This window comes from Phaseolus vulgaris, chromosome 8, assembly GCF_051622355.1.
Source record: "Phaseolus vulgaris cultivar YP4 chromosome 8, ASM5162235v1, whole genome shotgun sequence".
NCBI lineage: Eukaryota > Viridiplantae > Streptophyta > Magnoliopsida > Fabales > Fabaceae > Phaseolus > Phaseolus vulgaris.
The window spans coordinates 54,752,494-54,769,240 of NC_143505.1; the positions used below are offsets into that span (position 1 = coordinate 54,752,494).

At 30.7% G+C, this 16,747-nt stretch overlaps 3 protein-coding genes across 3 annotated transcripts; all 3 read left to right on the forward strand.

Moving 5' to 3' along the window:
- Positions 1-338: 338 nt before the first annotated feature.
- LOC137823313 (alcohol dehydrogenase-like 7) lies at positions 339-3,634 on the forward strand. Its single transcript, XM_068628395.1, has 10 exons — positions 339-757; positions 903-1,039; positions 1,430-1,476; positions 1,658-1,983; positions 2,142-2,224; positions 2,311-2,386; positions 2,493-2,557; positions 2,644-2,739; positions 3,031-3,192; positions 3,316-3,634. The coding sequence occupies exons 1-10, from the start codon at positions 706-708 to the stop codon at positions 3,439-3,441; spliced, it is 1,170 nt and encodes a 389-aa protein (XP_068484496.1). The 5' UTR covers positions 339-705; the 3' UTR covers positions 3,442-3,634.
- A 3,676-nt stretch (positions 3,635-7,310) lies between these two features.
- Positions 7,311-9,776, forward strand: LOC137825371 (uncharacterized). The gene is made up of 6 exons (XM_068631042.1): positions 7,311-7,704; positions 7,900-8,207; positions 8,665-8,700; positions 8,787-9,391; positions 9,485-9,632; positions 9,690-9,776. The coding sequence occupies exons 1-6, from the start codon at positions 7,311-7,313 to the stop codon at positions 9,774-9,776; spliced, it is 1,578 nt and encodes a 525-aa protein (XP_068487143.1).
- Positions 9,777-12,225: 2,449 nt separating this feature from the next.
- On the forward strand, positions 12,226-15,898 carry LOC137823314 (alcohol dehydrogenase-like 7). Its single transcript, XM_068628396.1, has 10 exons — positions 12,226-12,496; positions 12,642-12,778; positions 13,169-13,215; positions 13,811-14,136; positions 14,295-14,377; positions 14,455-14,530; positions 14,638-14,702; positions 14,789-14,884; positions 15,188-15,355; positions 15,450-15,898. The coding sequence occupies exons 1-10, from the start codon at positions 12,445-12,447 to the stop codon at positions 15,564-15,566; spliced, it is 1,167 nt and encodes a 388-aa protein (XP_068484497.1). The 5' UTR covers positions 12,226-12,444; the 3' UTR covers positions 15,567-15,898.
- Positions 15,899-16,747: the final 849 nt, after the last annotated feature.

A 16,747-nucleotide genomic window follows, 5' to 3' on the forward strand; every position in this document is an offset into this window, starting at 1 on the left:
ATTTTTTTTGTTTATTTTATAATTTTTAATAATTAATATTCTTACCTAAAAAACTAAAGTTATAAAACGATCAAACACTCAAGGATGAGCAATCAGTCGCAATTAAAGGATTTAATTAAATTATTAATTTTTACATTCCCAGCTTAACCGTCGTGATTTATTATTTATTATATTTTGAAATTAAAATGGCTATGCATTTGGTGTTGGAAATATTTATTTAACACTAACTATTTATTATCTTTAATAATAGAAATGTAATGTTAGAAATTATTTAATACTAAAGTGATTAATTATGTTTATTTAATTAAGTATATTGGTGATTGAAAAGAGAAGTAATTATGCATTATAAGAAGGTGATAAGTTATAAAAATATGAGATGACATGAAAGGTTGAAAAGCAGAATAGAAGGATGATGAATGTTAGCAATGCATTTTACTTCAAACTTCTGTGTTTATTCATTCGTCTCTGAAAGACCAGAGATAAGATACGTGGCTCTTATGTTTTCTCACGTACGAAAGTAATGAGTAAAGCTACACGTTTTAAAAATAAAGAGTTTTGCCTTCTCTTTGTGTCGGCAGAGAAAATTTCATAAGAAAATTAAATACATTAAATTCAAAGTAGTATACTTCAATTTCGTAGATCAGTTCCCAAGTTTTTGCTGCAGTTAAACCATTGACTCATTATCTTGTTTTGCTTTGGATCGCCATGGAAGGTAATCTACCAACAGCAGCTGAAGGACAACCTTTGAGATGTAAAGGTATGCCATAACATCATTCATGGAAACAAAATGTTCTACATGCTCTCTTTTATTACTTTTTCAGACAGTTTTATTACATGTTTGAAGTTTATTTTTTATGTTTCATATGTATAAATCCTATCTGTTCTATGTCTGCAAACTGCAGCTGCCATTTGCCGCAAGCCAGGGTCTCCACTGAGTATTGAGGGGATCATTGTGGCACCTCCATTGCCTCGTGAAGCACGGATTCGTGTTATATGCACCACTCTCTGTCATACCGATCTTACATTTTGGAATTTGCAGGTTGCCATCGTCTTCTTTTCCTTCCAAGGATTTCAAATTCTAGATATTAAGTCAGTAAACAAGTTTGTTTAAGTTAACACTTCAAAATGAGAGAAACTTGTTTCAAAATCAATTGTTCATGGGCATAAAATAGAGTTTAATTCTTCTTACAGACTTTCAGTTGTTTGTGATGTTTATTTGAGATGTTCTTGAATTGCATTAATTAAGTGAATTATGTTAAATCCACATTAGAAGCATTCTTCTTTAGTCCATGTCTTCCCTTCTCTTTTTTATTTATTTATTTATTCTATCATTCTTTTGTTATCTATATTACTTTTTCTTCTTCTTTTGCCAATGAAACTTCTTAACGAGTATTTTCAATAACTTTTTTTGTGTGTACGTATTTTGAAGGTCTCTCCTGAAAATTCTCCAAGAATCTTGGGTCACGAGGCTGTTGGGTGAGTGTATGCCTTTTAGAATTCCATAATTTTATTTTCTAAGATCCACATTAATCATCAGAGATAAGATTAACATATATCTTTATTTTTGCAACATTGAACCATTATATTTGTTCTACGTGTTTCATTTATTACTATTGAAGTGGATGTTGATGTTCCAGCCAATTTTGACATGATCCAGGGTTGTGGAAAGTGTAGGAGAGGATGTGACTGAAGTTACAAAAGGAGATGTGGTTATCCCAATTTTCTTACCTGATTGTGGGGAGTGTATAGATTGCAAATCAAGCAAGAGCAATCTTTGTTCAAAGTTTCCTTTTGAGTTCTCTCCTTGGATGCCCAGAGATGGCACATCAAGATTCAAGAATTTAAAAGGAGAGATCATACATCATTTCTTGTGTATTTCTAGTTTTAGTGAGTACACTGTGGTTGACATTGCCTATCTAACCAAGATTGATCCAACAATACCACCTAACATGGCATGTCTACTTAGTTGTGGTGTATCAGTAGGTAATTGCCTAAACAATTCAAACATTAAATAAACCAATAGAGAGGAATTATATCGGTTACATATTACAAATTATAGTGATAATATCTGGTCATAAATAAGGACAAGGTCTCAACCACATTCATCTAATTCAATATTTTGATTAAACTTCCACTTTTAGGAGTAGGTGCTGCTTCGATAACTGCAGGTGTGGAGCCAGGCTCTACAGTAGCTGTTTTTGGGCTGGGAAGTATTGGATTGGCCGTAAGGACACAACATAACTCTGTTTTGTTTGTTTTGTGGTTTATTCATAATGTTGAAAAGCTAACTGCAAGTGAATGGTTTCATAGGTTGCTGAGGGAGCTAGACTTTGTGGGGCAACTAAGATTATAGGTGTGGATGTCAACCCAGAAAAATATGAAATCGGTAATGCTTTATGTGCTTCATAAGAATGTTTACACAAGTTTGTCTGTGTTGCTGTTGTGGTCAAATTACATAATTGATTTTGAGTTTGTTGCTATGATGTATTCAGGAAAAAAGTTCGGACTCACTGACTTTGTCCATGCTGGAGAAAGTGAAGATAAATCTGTGAGCCAGGTCTACCCTCTTCTTGGCTCCAATCTTTGTTTAATTCAATAGTCTTAAGTCTTGAAATTTCCTTCTCATGAGTGGTTGTTTAGCAGATTATCATAGAAATGACTGGTGGGGGAGCAGACTATTGCTTCGAATGTGCTGGCAAGGCATCATTGATGGAAGAAGCATATACTTCTTGTAGAAAGGTCTCTCTCTATTCCTCTCCTTCTATCTATTTATCTATCTATCTCTTAATCATGCCTTGCACTGTGGTTTATAGGCAGACCAAAAATGTGATAAAAATAGTACCTGCATTACAATTTTGAAGTATCATTCTAGCTCAAAGCTTGAAAATCAGCTAAACGTTGCACCAGTAATAGTTTTCTTTTGTACCAAATAATTTGAAAATCCAATAGAAGTAGCACTTGCACTTGTAATAGTTTTGAAGAATAAATCATGCAGACTTGTTGAGTGTTGAACTGCTACTTTGCCAACAGGGTTGGGGAAAAACAATAGTTTTAGGAATGGACAAGCCATCCAAGTTGACTCTTAGCTGTAGTGAGTTACTGGTGAGTGGGAAGAGCCTCAAGGGATGCTTATTTGGAGGACTCAAACCAAAATCTCATGTGCCTATTCTCATTAAACGCTACATGGATAAGGTACTATGCACAATATCTTCTTATTTTTTTAAGTCTATTATCTTTCTCTCCTCTTTTAATAATGTAATAATTATGTAAAAATAACAGTGCCATGATGCCAAGTTGATATCTTATTACCTACAGGAACTGAATTTGGATGAGTTTGTCACACATGAGGTGCAATTTGAGGATATCAATAAAGCTTTTGATTTATTGATCGAAGGAAACAGTCTTCGATGTGTGATTTGGATGGACAAAGTGAGGATTTGAGCACTAGAATTATGACATCAGAAATAAAATTTTATTAGAAATGAATAATTAGGTTTACGATTATTCATATTTTTTGCATGTGCTGATAAGTTGGCTAATTTGGGATTTTTTCATAGAGAATCTTTTCTTTGGTATAATAGGTTTTCACCTTGTCTGTTCTTTTCGTTTTTATTAACATATGAATTTTGGTCTAGTCCCCGTATTTTTGTATTTTCTTTCTTTTTTTCTTTTGTTTAATAATATTTTTTTTCATGTGATGGCAAATGAAACAAAACTATCTTAAATTTGAAGACCGAAAACATAAGGAAATTTTATTTATTCTGATTTTTATTCATATTGTAAACATTTTTTTATTCAAATGAAATTCTTCCAAAACAAAATTTCTCTTCCAAATCCCCCAAATCCAACTACAAAAATGAAGGACCCAAAATAACTCTTTTGGATAAATTATTAAATTTTTTAAATAAACACATATCCTAAATTATTTAATGTAATTCTTAAATAAAAATATAAATTAATTAATGTTCTAAACAAACCAACATTTATCATCTCTGTCTTTTTCTTCCTCTAGTGCTTAGTTGTATCCTTGCATCTTATGAACACTATTTCTTAGTTATGAGTTTTGTTGTCTTCGATGTGATGGTGCTCTAATGTGATGAAAACAAATTGAGAAAGTGATTATCACTTCTTAAAATTATGCAGTAACACAAAGATATTGTATTTATAACAAAATATTGATAGTTATAAAATCATAAATTTGCATAATATTTCATTCGCATTGCAAATGTGATTAAACCTACAAATCTTGATGACATGGTAAATGTAACATCTATAAATTTGTAATATTTTCAAAAATTGTAATACTATATTAGACACTCAGATAGCCTAATACACCAAATTTCTCTTATCATATATATACATTTTATTTAGCTTATATATATTTTAAAATCGAGGGATCATCTAACCAGTCTTAATCATGAGATCATTTAAAAATATTTACTAATAATAATAAAAGAAAAGAAATCAGCTTTAAATTTGATGATTTGGAGTTGGATGTCAATATAACTTTAAAAAACTCAATCATGGATTAGACGGTCAAACTTTGACTAGATGATCAAACTTGTTCTAGATAGTCAAACTTAGATTAGACGGTCAAACCTGGATGATCAATTCTATATCAGACGATCAACATGTCAATAGATGGTCAAATGGAGATTAGATGACTAAAAAGACATTAGACGATCTTTCCAAGGGTATTAGACAATCTAAATAAGAATGACTTTTAAACTAATATCTGAATTGATTTATTTGAATTAATTGCTTGATATATTGGATTTGGAAAGATTTAAAAATTTTACCCCACTTAAAATTATTGAAGTGTGTGTGAAATCTGTGTGTGCTATCTATTTTTATTTTCCAGGGAGGTACCCCTAAGTCTCACCCCTTTTTAAAAATATTTTACTGACTTTTATTGTTCTTATTATTAACTTTGGTTGTTCTTTCCTATTGTTCCCATTGAAATTTTTATTTGCTTTTATATAGAGGGTTTTTTAAGTTGGATTTTACTAAATCTACTATATATGAAATCTTCTTACACTAACATGTGTCATAATAGTTCTATTATATGTGTGGCTCACATAATCATGATGCACCTAGTTGGAATGCTTGTTAGTGGTGTTTAAATATATGGCCTTAAACAAAATGGGGGTGAATTGTTTATGAAAGATTTTCGCAAACTTTGAAGGTATAATGAAGTTCAATGCAGAATCACAAATATAGAAATCCAGAAAGTAATCAATCAAAAACTGATTAAGTTGATTGTCAGAAGATCAACCAGTTGTTTTTGCGATTCAATGGATTGTTTTTATCAACAGAGTTAAAAACAACTTAAAGCAAAATTTAAATGATTTCAAGACAAGAGAAAAGCACACAAGCAATTTATACTGGTTCACTCTTATCCCAAGAGCTACATTCAGTCCCCAGAAACCACTAGTATCTACTATGCAATCAAAATCCATATTACAAACATACCACCAAAGAATTGACCTTGAATACCTCAAGTCACACACTTCCTTTGGCACACAAACACCACAGAAATCAGAACACCCTCTGATTCTGCACTTACACACCAGTATTCAGAAATACAAGAGATACATAAAGGATTACACATGATGAAGATCAAATCAAAATATTACAACAATCTTATTCCACTTCTTTGAGAATCATAAAATCTGTTTCTTAAATCAATTTGAAAATTGCTACAATAGTGGAGAGTAATTAGGAAATAACAAAAATAAATGTTCATCAACCCACATTTCAATGAAAAGTTTTATTTGACTCATTCTTTTCAAATGGACATAACAAATATCTTTAATTTTTTATTTAATAAAGAAGAAGATCAAGTGTAAAACAGAAAAGTAACTACCAATATCTTCCCTCTCCTTGTGTCCACATTTAGCAACAAATATTAACAACTATCTTTAAGTTTTTATTTAATAGAAAATAAGATCTTTAAAACAGAAAAGTAACCTAACCAATCTCTCCACCTCCTTCCATTAAAATTTTAAAATTAAAAAAACTGCTTTATTAACTTCTGAAATTATAAAATATCCAAATAAATTAATGAAATAAAATATGAAGTAAAGATAAAATAAGAATTTTTTTAGAGCAGTTAAAGAGAAGAATTCCATTTATATATAGGTATAGATAGATAAACATATTTTTTTTTTCATAATAACTTTTTGGTTTACATAATTTTTTTCGATTTTAATTTATTAACGAAAATTAATTTTATCATAAATTTATTTATGTGTACGTGTATTTTTTTTTAAAAATTATTATAAATTTATAAGATAATATTTGAATTTATTATAAATTTATGTATATTTGTATCTTTTAAATATAATATTATAATATTTTAATTGATTATAAATTTTGTGTATCCATATTTTTTTAAATATTATCATAAAATTTTAAATTTTATGTTTATTAAAAAATTTATATGGATCAAAACACAATAAATATAGTAGTTATATATGATAAATTTATAAATATCATTTTAAATTATATATATATATATATATATATATATATTCTAAAAAAACACTAATTTAGAATGTCATAATTTTTACAATAATAATTTGTTTTCTTTAAGTAAGAAACTAAATAAATATTCTTATTCAAAATATCTTTTAGCTTTCCTGTCATTCAAAAAAAAATATTGTTGTTAATAAATATATTTATTAAATTATAATAATAATTAAGTAAATTTATATTAATTAAGTAGAAAATATAATTTATATTTGAAAGAGTTTTTAATTCTTACAGGACACATCATCCATACTTTTCTGAGTTTTAACAAACTACATAACAAGAAATTAATGTAATATGACAAGATATAGATAGAAAACATTGAAACATTTATCTACGTAAACATATAATTATTAATATATGTATATTTTTTATTTATTTTATTATTTTTTAAAAACTCAATATTTTTACATAAAAAAATAAAATTTATAAAACAATTCAAACACTTGTAAAGATAATCAAACACAATCAGGAGATTAAATTAAATTGTTAACTTTTACATTCCCACTTAACAGTCTCACTCGTGATGTATTATTATCTTTCGAAATTAAACTCGCTATGCATTTTTGGTGTTTGAAATATTTATTTAAAACTAATTATTTATTATCTTAATGGAAATGTAGTATTAGAAAGTATTTAGATGTAAAGTGATTAATTATGTTTATCTAATTTAGTATTTTGGTGATTGAAAAGAGAAGTAATTATGCATTATAAGAAGGTGATACTTCGAAGACAGGTTCGCCAGGAACGAAGCTTGTACGGTTAGATTGGACAATGTAATGTTTAATTCTATTTCTGAAGCTGATAACAAGTTGTTGGTTGGTGACGTCATTGAAGAAGAAATAAGGGTTGCGGTGTGGAATTGTGACAGTTCAAAGAGTCCTGGTCCTGACGGATTCAATTTTGGTTTCTTAAAGTTCTGTTGGGAAATTATAAAGTTGGATGTGGTGTCAGCAGTGAAGGTTTTCGCCTCCAAAAGTCATTGGCCTAGGGGTTCAAACGCTTCTTTTCTCTGTCTTGTCCCGAAAGTAGAAAACCCTCAGCAACTCGGCGAATTCAGACCTATCTCGTTAGTGGGTTGTTTGTATAAAATTATCTCAAAAGCATTGTCTCTACGCTTGAAAAAGGTAATTAGTAAAGTTATTGATATGAGACAGTCGGCTTTCCTTGAAGGTAGGGGTTTGTTGGACAGTGTGTTAGTAGCTAATGAGGTGCTGGAGGAATATAAAAGAAAGAGGAAAAGTTGTGTGTTCTTCAAAGTCGACAATGAGAAGGCGTATGACTCAGTTAGTTGAGATTTTATTTATTATATGCTTGATCGGTTGGGTTTCTGTGCTAAATGGATTCGGTGGATAAAATGTTGCTTAGAATCTGCTTCAGTTTCTGTGTTGGTGAATGGTAGCCCAACTAGGGAATTTACTCCTAGGAAGGGACTTCACCAAGGTGATCCGCTAGCTCCGTTTCTCTTCCTTTTAGTAGCAGAAGGGTTGGCTGAAGTCTCTAGGATGGCAGAGGAGAAGAGTTTGATTGATAGTTTGGAGGTCGGAAGAGCTAGAGTGAAGGTGAATATGTTGCAATATGCTGATGATACTTTATTCTTTTGTGAAGCTAACACCAAAAGTATCTTCAACATTAAGGCGATTTTGCTCTGTTTTGAGCTTGCTTCTGGGCTTAAGGTGAATTTCTTGAAAAGCAGATTGGGCGGACTGGGGTTGGATTCGAGCTCGCTACAATGTTTCGCGGCTATTCTTAATTGTAATGTGATGGTAACTCCCTTTGTTTACTTGGGTTTACCAGTAGGAGGGTGTCATAAGCGCGGCGCTTGTTGGAACGGGGTGGTTGAGAAAGTCCAGAGTAAACTAGCTAGGTGGAAAGGTAGGTGCTTGTCGATTGTAGGGAGGATTTGTTTGATCAAGTCTGTTCTCTCTTCAATCCCGTTATTTTTTATGTCTTTATTTAAACTGCCTTCTTTGGTGGTTGACAAGTTAGTTCAGATCCAAAGGAATTTCCTTTGGGGGTGGGGCTCTGATGGAAGGAAGATTGCTTGGGCTTCTTGGGATAAGGTGTGCAAGCCTCGGGATTTTGGAGGTCTTGGAATCATTGATCTTAGGATTTTTAACTTGGCATTGTTAGGAAAGTGGATTTGGAGACTGGGGATGGATAGTGGAGGTTTGTGGAAAGAGATCCTCGATTATAAGTACGGAGGTTGGAGAAGTCTGAGAGAAGATAGTAGGTCTAATAGGGGTTCTCTCTAGTGGAAAGATCTGAAGGAGGTGTGGAATTCAAAGGGTTGGGGCGGAAGTTTTGAAGATGGGGTTAAGTGGAAAGTGGGGGACGGTAAGGAGATATCTTTCTGGGAGGACAATTGGTTGGGCTGCGATAATTTGAAGGGAGTTTTTCCAAGACTTTTCTCTATAAGTTCGGCCAAAGACGCAAAAGTGGCTGAGCTTGGTTATTGGTATAATGGTGTTTGGGTGTGGAATCTGGAATGGCACAGATCCTTTTTCGACTGGGAGAAGTCTTTGGTGGAACAGCTAGTTCAGTTATTGCAAGAGGTGAAGTTGACTTTGGGGGAGGCAGACTGTTGGGTTTGGAAGGTTGGGGAAAGTCAAACTTTCTCAGTCAACTCTGCCTTTGTTCAGGTAAGGCGGGGTAGAGGAGGGGAATTTTCTCCTGAGTACAGTAAGTTGTGGAGGTGTAAAGCCTTGCCTTCTGCTTTGTTCACTGCTTGGAGGGTGGTGGAGAATAGGATTGCCTCAAGGGTTAATTTGGTAAGGCGTGGAGTGGCGGTGGAAAATTCCTTGTGTTGTTTGTGCGGGGAGGAGGAGGAGTCGTCGTGTCACTTGTTCTTTGTTTGCAGGTTTGCTTGGCGTATCTGGTGTTTGTGCTTTGAGTGGCTTGGAGTGTCGTTTGTTTTTCACAAGGACCCTAAGTCAAATTTTGCACAATTCAGGATGAGTCAAGCTTCTGTTTCGGTTAACGACGTTTGGGGTTCAATTTGGGTTGGCATTGTGAGCGAAATTTGGAATATTAGGAACTCGGTCATCTTTAAAAGTGGAGTGGCAGATGTGTCTGAGGTGTTCGCTTCATTGCAAGTTAAGGTATGGTCTTGGTTGGATTCATGCGAAATCTCGTTTTTCTTATTTCCCGTATTCTAGTTGGGTTTTAAGTCTTTTGGACTGTATGAGGTTGATTATGTAATGTTGGGTAGTGTTGGTCTGGTAGCCCATTTGACAAACTGGTAGACAGGCGTTCTAATAGGAGTTATTGTCAGGTATTTATGTATAAGGGTTGGACCATCCCTGAAGTGGTCCCTATTTATTTATTTATTTTATTGCTGATAAAAAAAAGACAATTAGTTACAAAACCAATCTTTGCAATGTGAAGGACCATGTACGAATAGATAAACCCAATGAGTAAAGCTAACACGTCATAAGAAATCTAAATACATTAAATTCAAATTAATTTTATTTTTTAAATATTTTGTTTAAAGAAGATAATTTAAATTTAATGAATTTAAATTTAATTTTATTTAAACATCAAATTATTATTATCAATATTGATTACTTTTTTACTCAATAATCTTAGTTCATTCTATTTTTCAATCAAAGTTAACAAAAAAATAAATCAATTGATATTTGCAAAAAAAAATCTCAATCAACATCAATAGAAATTGTGTTTAATTTGATTTGGATCATAAGCTTACATACAATGTTGATGAGTATGGTTTTTTGCCAATTTTTTAATTAATGTCACCTAAAAAATTATCTAAATTAAGATTGATAAAAAAATAATTATGGTTAATGTTAACAAGAAAAATTCAAGTTATCATTAACAAAAGTTTAGTAAACAACTGACAAAAAATAACATACATACAAAAATCACAATAAATAACAATTGAAAAAAATATAATTCACATTCTTGAAAAAAAAAATCCCCTCAACATTAGCTTTGAAGTATAATTAATATTGAAAAAAAATTATAATAAAAAATAATAATTCTAACAATTATTAAATCACAAAATAAAACTTATCAATATCAATAAAAAAATTATAATTTATAATAATTAAAGAATAGTTATCTCTACATTTATCTTTTTTAATTAAGTCAATAATATCCCAACCACAATAGAACAAAAAAAATACAAAAAAGAAAAATATGAATTTGAAAACATGATGAATTTCAATTTTGTCACCTAAATTTATTTATTTTTAATATTAAATAATTCAATTATTCTATTTATATTCTAAATTTTGAATTTTTTTAAAAAAATTATTCACACATTTTAGTTTTTCATAAATATTTTAAATTATTTTCAAAATTGAATTTTGCAATTTCGTGAAACATACTATTAAGATAATAAATAGTAGACATTTTCATAAATGTTTGAAGCCAATTTTGACACGAAGAGATGTGGTTATCCCAGTTTTCTTATCTGATTTGTAAGAATTACATTTTCTTATCTTTGCAATGCATTTTATTCATTCTCATTTTTTTATTCATTCTTCTCTCAAGGACCATAGATAAGATAAGTGCCTCTTGTCTTTTCTCATCTACCAAAATGAGTAAAGCTACACGTTTTAAAAGTGCAAAGTATTTTGCGTTTGTGTCGGCAAAAAAAATTCATAACAAATTTAAATATATTAAATTCAAATTAATTTTATTTCAAATTATTTTATTTTTAAAATATTTTTTTAGTGAATTTTATTTTAAGTCATTTTAATTACTCGTATAAAAAATATTTAAGCATCAAATAATTATTAATAATTCAAAAATATCAATATTAATGACTTTTTTAATTCATTTTATTTTTCAATCAAAATTACTAAAAAAAAAATAATCGATACATGAAGAAAAAATCAATCAACCTCAATCGAAATTTTTTTAATTTGATTTCGATCATAAGCTTATCCATCAAAGTTATTTTACAATGTTGATGACTATGGTATTTTGTCATTTTTTTTAATTAATATCAACTAAAAAAATTATCTCAATTGACATTAACAGAAAATAACCTTACTTAAATGTGGACTAAAAGTTTTCTCGGTTATCATTAACAAAATTAGCAAACTATTGACAAAGAAGAACATAACAAAAATAGTAATCATCATAAATCACAATTAAAGAAAATCCAATTCACATTTAAAAAAATGGTTTGGTATATGTTCTTTTCAGTCACCTTCCTCCCTTTGGAGTCAGTCGGTCACTTTTTTTCTTTCTTCATAGGTTACTTTTGCTACTCCTTCTTCATTTTAGGTTACTTTTGCTACTCCTTCTTCGTTGACTTTGATCCATTTGTATGCTCTCTCGGTCGGAATGGTACTTGCAAAAAGTACTCTAACATTCAAATAAGTTTTCTATATTCAGGGTTCAGTATCATTGACCGATAATAATGTATCTTTGTTTTCAAAACTTCTAACTATATATATAATTATCATAGATTCATTATTATTAAGTTAAATTAGCGTTTGAATCATAATTAAAACATATTATCTAATACTTAAAATAGCTTGGTAATCTTCTATTGAATTTAATAGATTTATTCGACATAAAGTTAATAGTAAAGCCTTTACTGTCCGGTTCCAACCGTTACTATACATTGTGCTAGAAAAGAAGCATCATCAAATAGAATTGGATAATGTCGTGATGTAAACAAAAAGTTAAATTGACTTTCGGAGAGAGAAAATCTGAAACATAATAATTTTAGGAATTCAATTGTGAGATGGAGTCTATTATAACTTTATTTTTCAAATCCACACGTAACCTAAGCCATTTCCCACGACACGCACCAATTAATACTATATATATATGTGTGCATTACACTTGAGTCATACTTAAATTTCGTAGATCAGTTCCCAAGTTTTTGCTACACTTAAATCATTTACTCATTATCTTGTTTTGCTTTGGATCGCCATGGAAGGTAATCTACCAACAGCAGCTGAAGGACAACCTTTGAGATGTAAAGGTATGCCATGACATCATTCATGGAAACAAAATGTTCTACATGCTCTCTTTTATTACTTTTTCAGACAGTTTTATCAGATGTTTGAAGTTTATTTGTTATGTTTCATATGTATAAATCCTATCTGTTCTTTATCTGCAAACTGCAGCTGCCATTTGCCGCAAGCCAGGGTCTCCACTGAGTATTGAGGAGATCATTGTGGCACCTCCATTGCCTCGTGAAGTTCGGATTCGTGTTATATGCACCACTCTCTGTCATACCGATCTTACATATTGGAATTTGCAGGTTGCCATCGTCTTCTTTTCCTTTCAATCATTTCAAATTCTAGATATTAAGTCAGTAAACAAGTTTGTTTAAGGTAGCACTTCAAAATGACAGAAACTTGTTTCATAATGACTTGTTCATAGGCATAAAATAGAGTTTAATTCTTCTTAAAGTCTTTCAGTTGTTTGTGATGTTCATTTGGGATGTTCTTGAATTGCATTAATTGAGTGAATTATGTTAATTAAATCCACATTAAAAACATTCTTCTTTAGTACATGTCTTCCCTTCTCTTTTTTATTTATTTATTCTATCATTCTTTTTTATCTATATTACTTTTTCTTCTTCTTTTGCCTCAATGGAACTTCTTAACGAGAATTTTCAATAACTTTTTTGTGTGTCTGTGTTTTGAAGGTCTCTCCGGAAAATTCTCCAAGAATCCTGGGTCACGAGGCTGTTGGGTGAGTGCATGCTTTTTACTCTTATGAATTCTATAATTTTATTTATTAGAGATTTCACATTAACAAAAAAAATAAGATCAATGGATGCAATCTCACTTTTCAAGTTGGATTTGTAAGCTTCAGTTAACTTTAAAAGTTCATTGATTAAGATGGTATCCGTTCTAACCACCCATAGCATAAACTTTTTGTGTTTTTATTATATAAATATTTGGTCAAACATTATTGTCGTCCTTAATTTCTTACACTAATGGTTTTATTTTACTTTTTGCATGTAGTTAGATATGGTGTTACACGTGCAAAAACTGTTTAGAACTAATTTTTAGAGTAGCTATTTTTCTAAATAAAATTCCTAAGGAAAGGATCAGACAGAATGAGGCAGATTTTAATTTTCAAATCTTGACCATGGAATCAGTAGAAAAGCAACTAATGTCTGCAAGTCTGCACATGATTTAACACTAGTAATCTGAACATTGTTTTAAGAACAAATTCTTTATCTTTATTTTTGCAACATTAAATCATTTTATTTGTTTTACATGTTTCATTTATTACTATTGAAGTCGATGCTGATGTTCCAGTCAATTTTGACATGATCCAGGGTGGTGGAAAGTGTAGGCGAGGGTGTGACTGAAGTTAAAAAAGGAGATGTGGTTGTCCCAGTTTTCTTATCTGAATGTGGGGAGTGTATAGATTGCAAATCAAGCAAGAGCAATCTTTGTTCAAAGTTTCCTTTTGAGTTCTCTCCTGGGATGCCTAGAGATGGCACATCAAGATTCAAGAATTTAAAAGGAGAGATCATAGACCATTTCATGTTTGTTTCTAGTTTTACTGAGTACACTGTGGTTGACATTACCCAGCTAACCAAGATTGATCCAGCAATACCACCCAGCATAGCAAGCCTACTTAGTTGTGGTGTATCAACAGGTAATTGCCTAAACGATTCAAACATTAAATAAACGAATAGAGAGGAATTATATCAGTTACATAATATAAATTATAGTTTGAATATCTTGTCATAATTAAGCACAAGGTCTCAACAACATTCATCTAATTCAATATTTTGATTAAACTTCCACTTTTAGGAGTAGGTGCTGCTTGGAAGGCTGCAGGTGTGGAGCCAGGCTCTACAGTAGCTGTTTTTGGGTTGGGAACTATTGGATTAGCTGTAAGGAGACCACATGACTTTCTTTTGTGGTTTATCTATAATACTGAAAAGCTCATTGCAACTAAATGGTTTCATAGGTTGTTGAGGGAGCTAGACTTTGTGGGGCAACTAAGATTATAGGTGTGGATATCAACCCAGCAAAACATGAAATTGGTATGCTTTATGTGCTTCATAAGAATGTTTAAATAAGTTTGTTTGTGTTACTGTTGTGTTCAAATTACGTAATTGATTTTATGAGTTTGTTTCTCTGATGTACTCAGGAAAAAAGTTTGGGGTCACTGACTTTATTCTTTCTGAAGAAAGTGAAGATAAATCTGTGAGCCAGGTCTACCCTCTTCTTGGCTCCAATATTTGTTTAATTCAATAGCCTTAAGTCTTGAAATTTCCTTCTCATGAGTGGTTGTTTAGCAGATTATTATAGAGATGACTGATGGGGGAACAGACTATTCCTTCGAATGTGTTGGCAAGGCATCATTGATGGAAGAAGCATATGCTTCTTGTAGAAAGGTCTCTCTACTTTTCTTTCTATCTCCCTCTCCCTCTATTTATCTATGTATCTATCTCTCTATCATACCTTTCACTATGATTTATAGGACAGAAATATACAATAAAAGCAATACGTGCATTATAATTTTCAAGTATCATTGTATCACAAAGCTTGAAATCAGCTAAAAGTTGCACTAGTAATAGTTTTTCTTTTGTACCAAAAAATTTGAAAATCCATTGGAAGTAGCACTTGAACTTGTAATAGTTTTGAAGAATAAGTGGTGCAAAGTTGTTGAGTGTTGTTAATTGCTACTTTGCCAACAGGCTTGGGGGAAAACAATGGTTGTAGGATTGGAAAAGCCAGGATCCAAGTTGAGCCTTGGCTGTCCTGAGTTACTGCTTAATGGGGGGAAGAGCCTGGAGGGATGCGTATTTGGAGGACTCAAACCAAAATCTCATGTACCTATTCTCATTAAACGCTACATGGATAAGGTACTCTATTCTCTTTATCTCCTCTGCTAATATAGTAATAATTATGAAAAAAAAATAGTGCCATGATGCCAAGTTTATATCTTATTACCTACAGGAACTGAACTTGGAGGACTTTGTCACACATGAGGTGCAGTTTCAGGATATCAATAAAGCTTTTGATTTATTGACTGAAAGAAAGAGTCTCCGATGTGTGATTTGGATGGACAAATGATGCTTTGAGCACTTGAATTACGACATCAGAAATAAAATGTTGGACTCTTCTCTTATTGTGTTAGGATAAAATAATGTTCAGTGTAAAAGTAGTGGATTCCCCAGCAAATAAACTACTACTGAAAACGTTACAGTGACCATGAATGCTTCCAACTACTCTTGGTGAAAGATAATCATGCAATAAATATTATCTAAATTCCATATAGAAAAACAAATAAAGAAGGTTAAGTTCTGTATCAAATGTGTGTTTGTTAGAAGGTCAAATCACGTAATTCATTAGTAAAGGTTGTAACCTATGATATTTCTCTTAATAAACTCATATTTTTATCTTTATTTTGCTTTGTTTGGATTTTATCTTTATTTTGCTTTGTTTGGATTACAGGCTGTGAGAAAATGAAAAGTTGAGGGTGTGGAGGAATGGATGTGAAAGAAGTTTTTATTGAAATATATGAGTAATGTGATGATGATAAAGATATTTTGAATTATTTTTAATTGTGTAAATTGTAATTATCCTTGTATATAAAAAAGAAGAAATAAATGATAATTAATTTTGTGGACATTTTTTAATTAAAATAAATTAAAGTTTTAATTATAAATAAAAGAAAAATAATTTAAAATTCAAATAAATAAATTTTATATTTAATATAATTTTATTATTTTCCATTTTATTAATTTAAATTAATTTGGTTAGTTAAGTTAATTTATTTAGATAATTTTAATATTATTTATGTTTTTCTAAATTATGTTATGTTATATATACATATATATAAATTATTATTAATAAGGATTTCCATTATCATCATTAACAAAATCAATATATTTTAAAAACTAAATGGTTATTTAGAACATATCATGAATATTAAGTAGAACAGTGCAACTAGGTAGAACAATGCACATGTCAACAAGATCAAAGTGTGCTTGAAAAAATATTAAAAAAAAAACTCATAAAATCAAAAATCTGGAAAACCATGAACATAATCGATTATCATTATCAGTTGTCTTAAAAAAATCACATAATCGATTATCCAAAAAATTAAAAGGCATTATCGACTTTTTTTGCAGTTAAAAATCTAACATAATCAATTACGCTCATAGATAATCGATCATATTCAAAATAACATAACTCTCATAATCGATTATGCTTGACAAATCGATTATCAACTGTTTTTAACTACATAATCG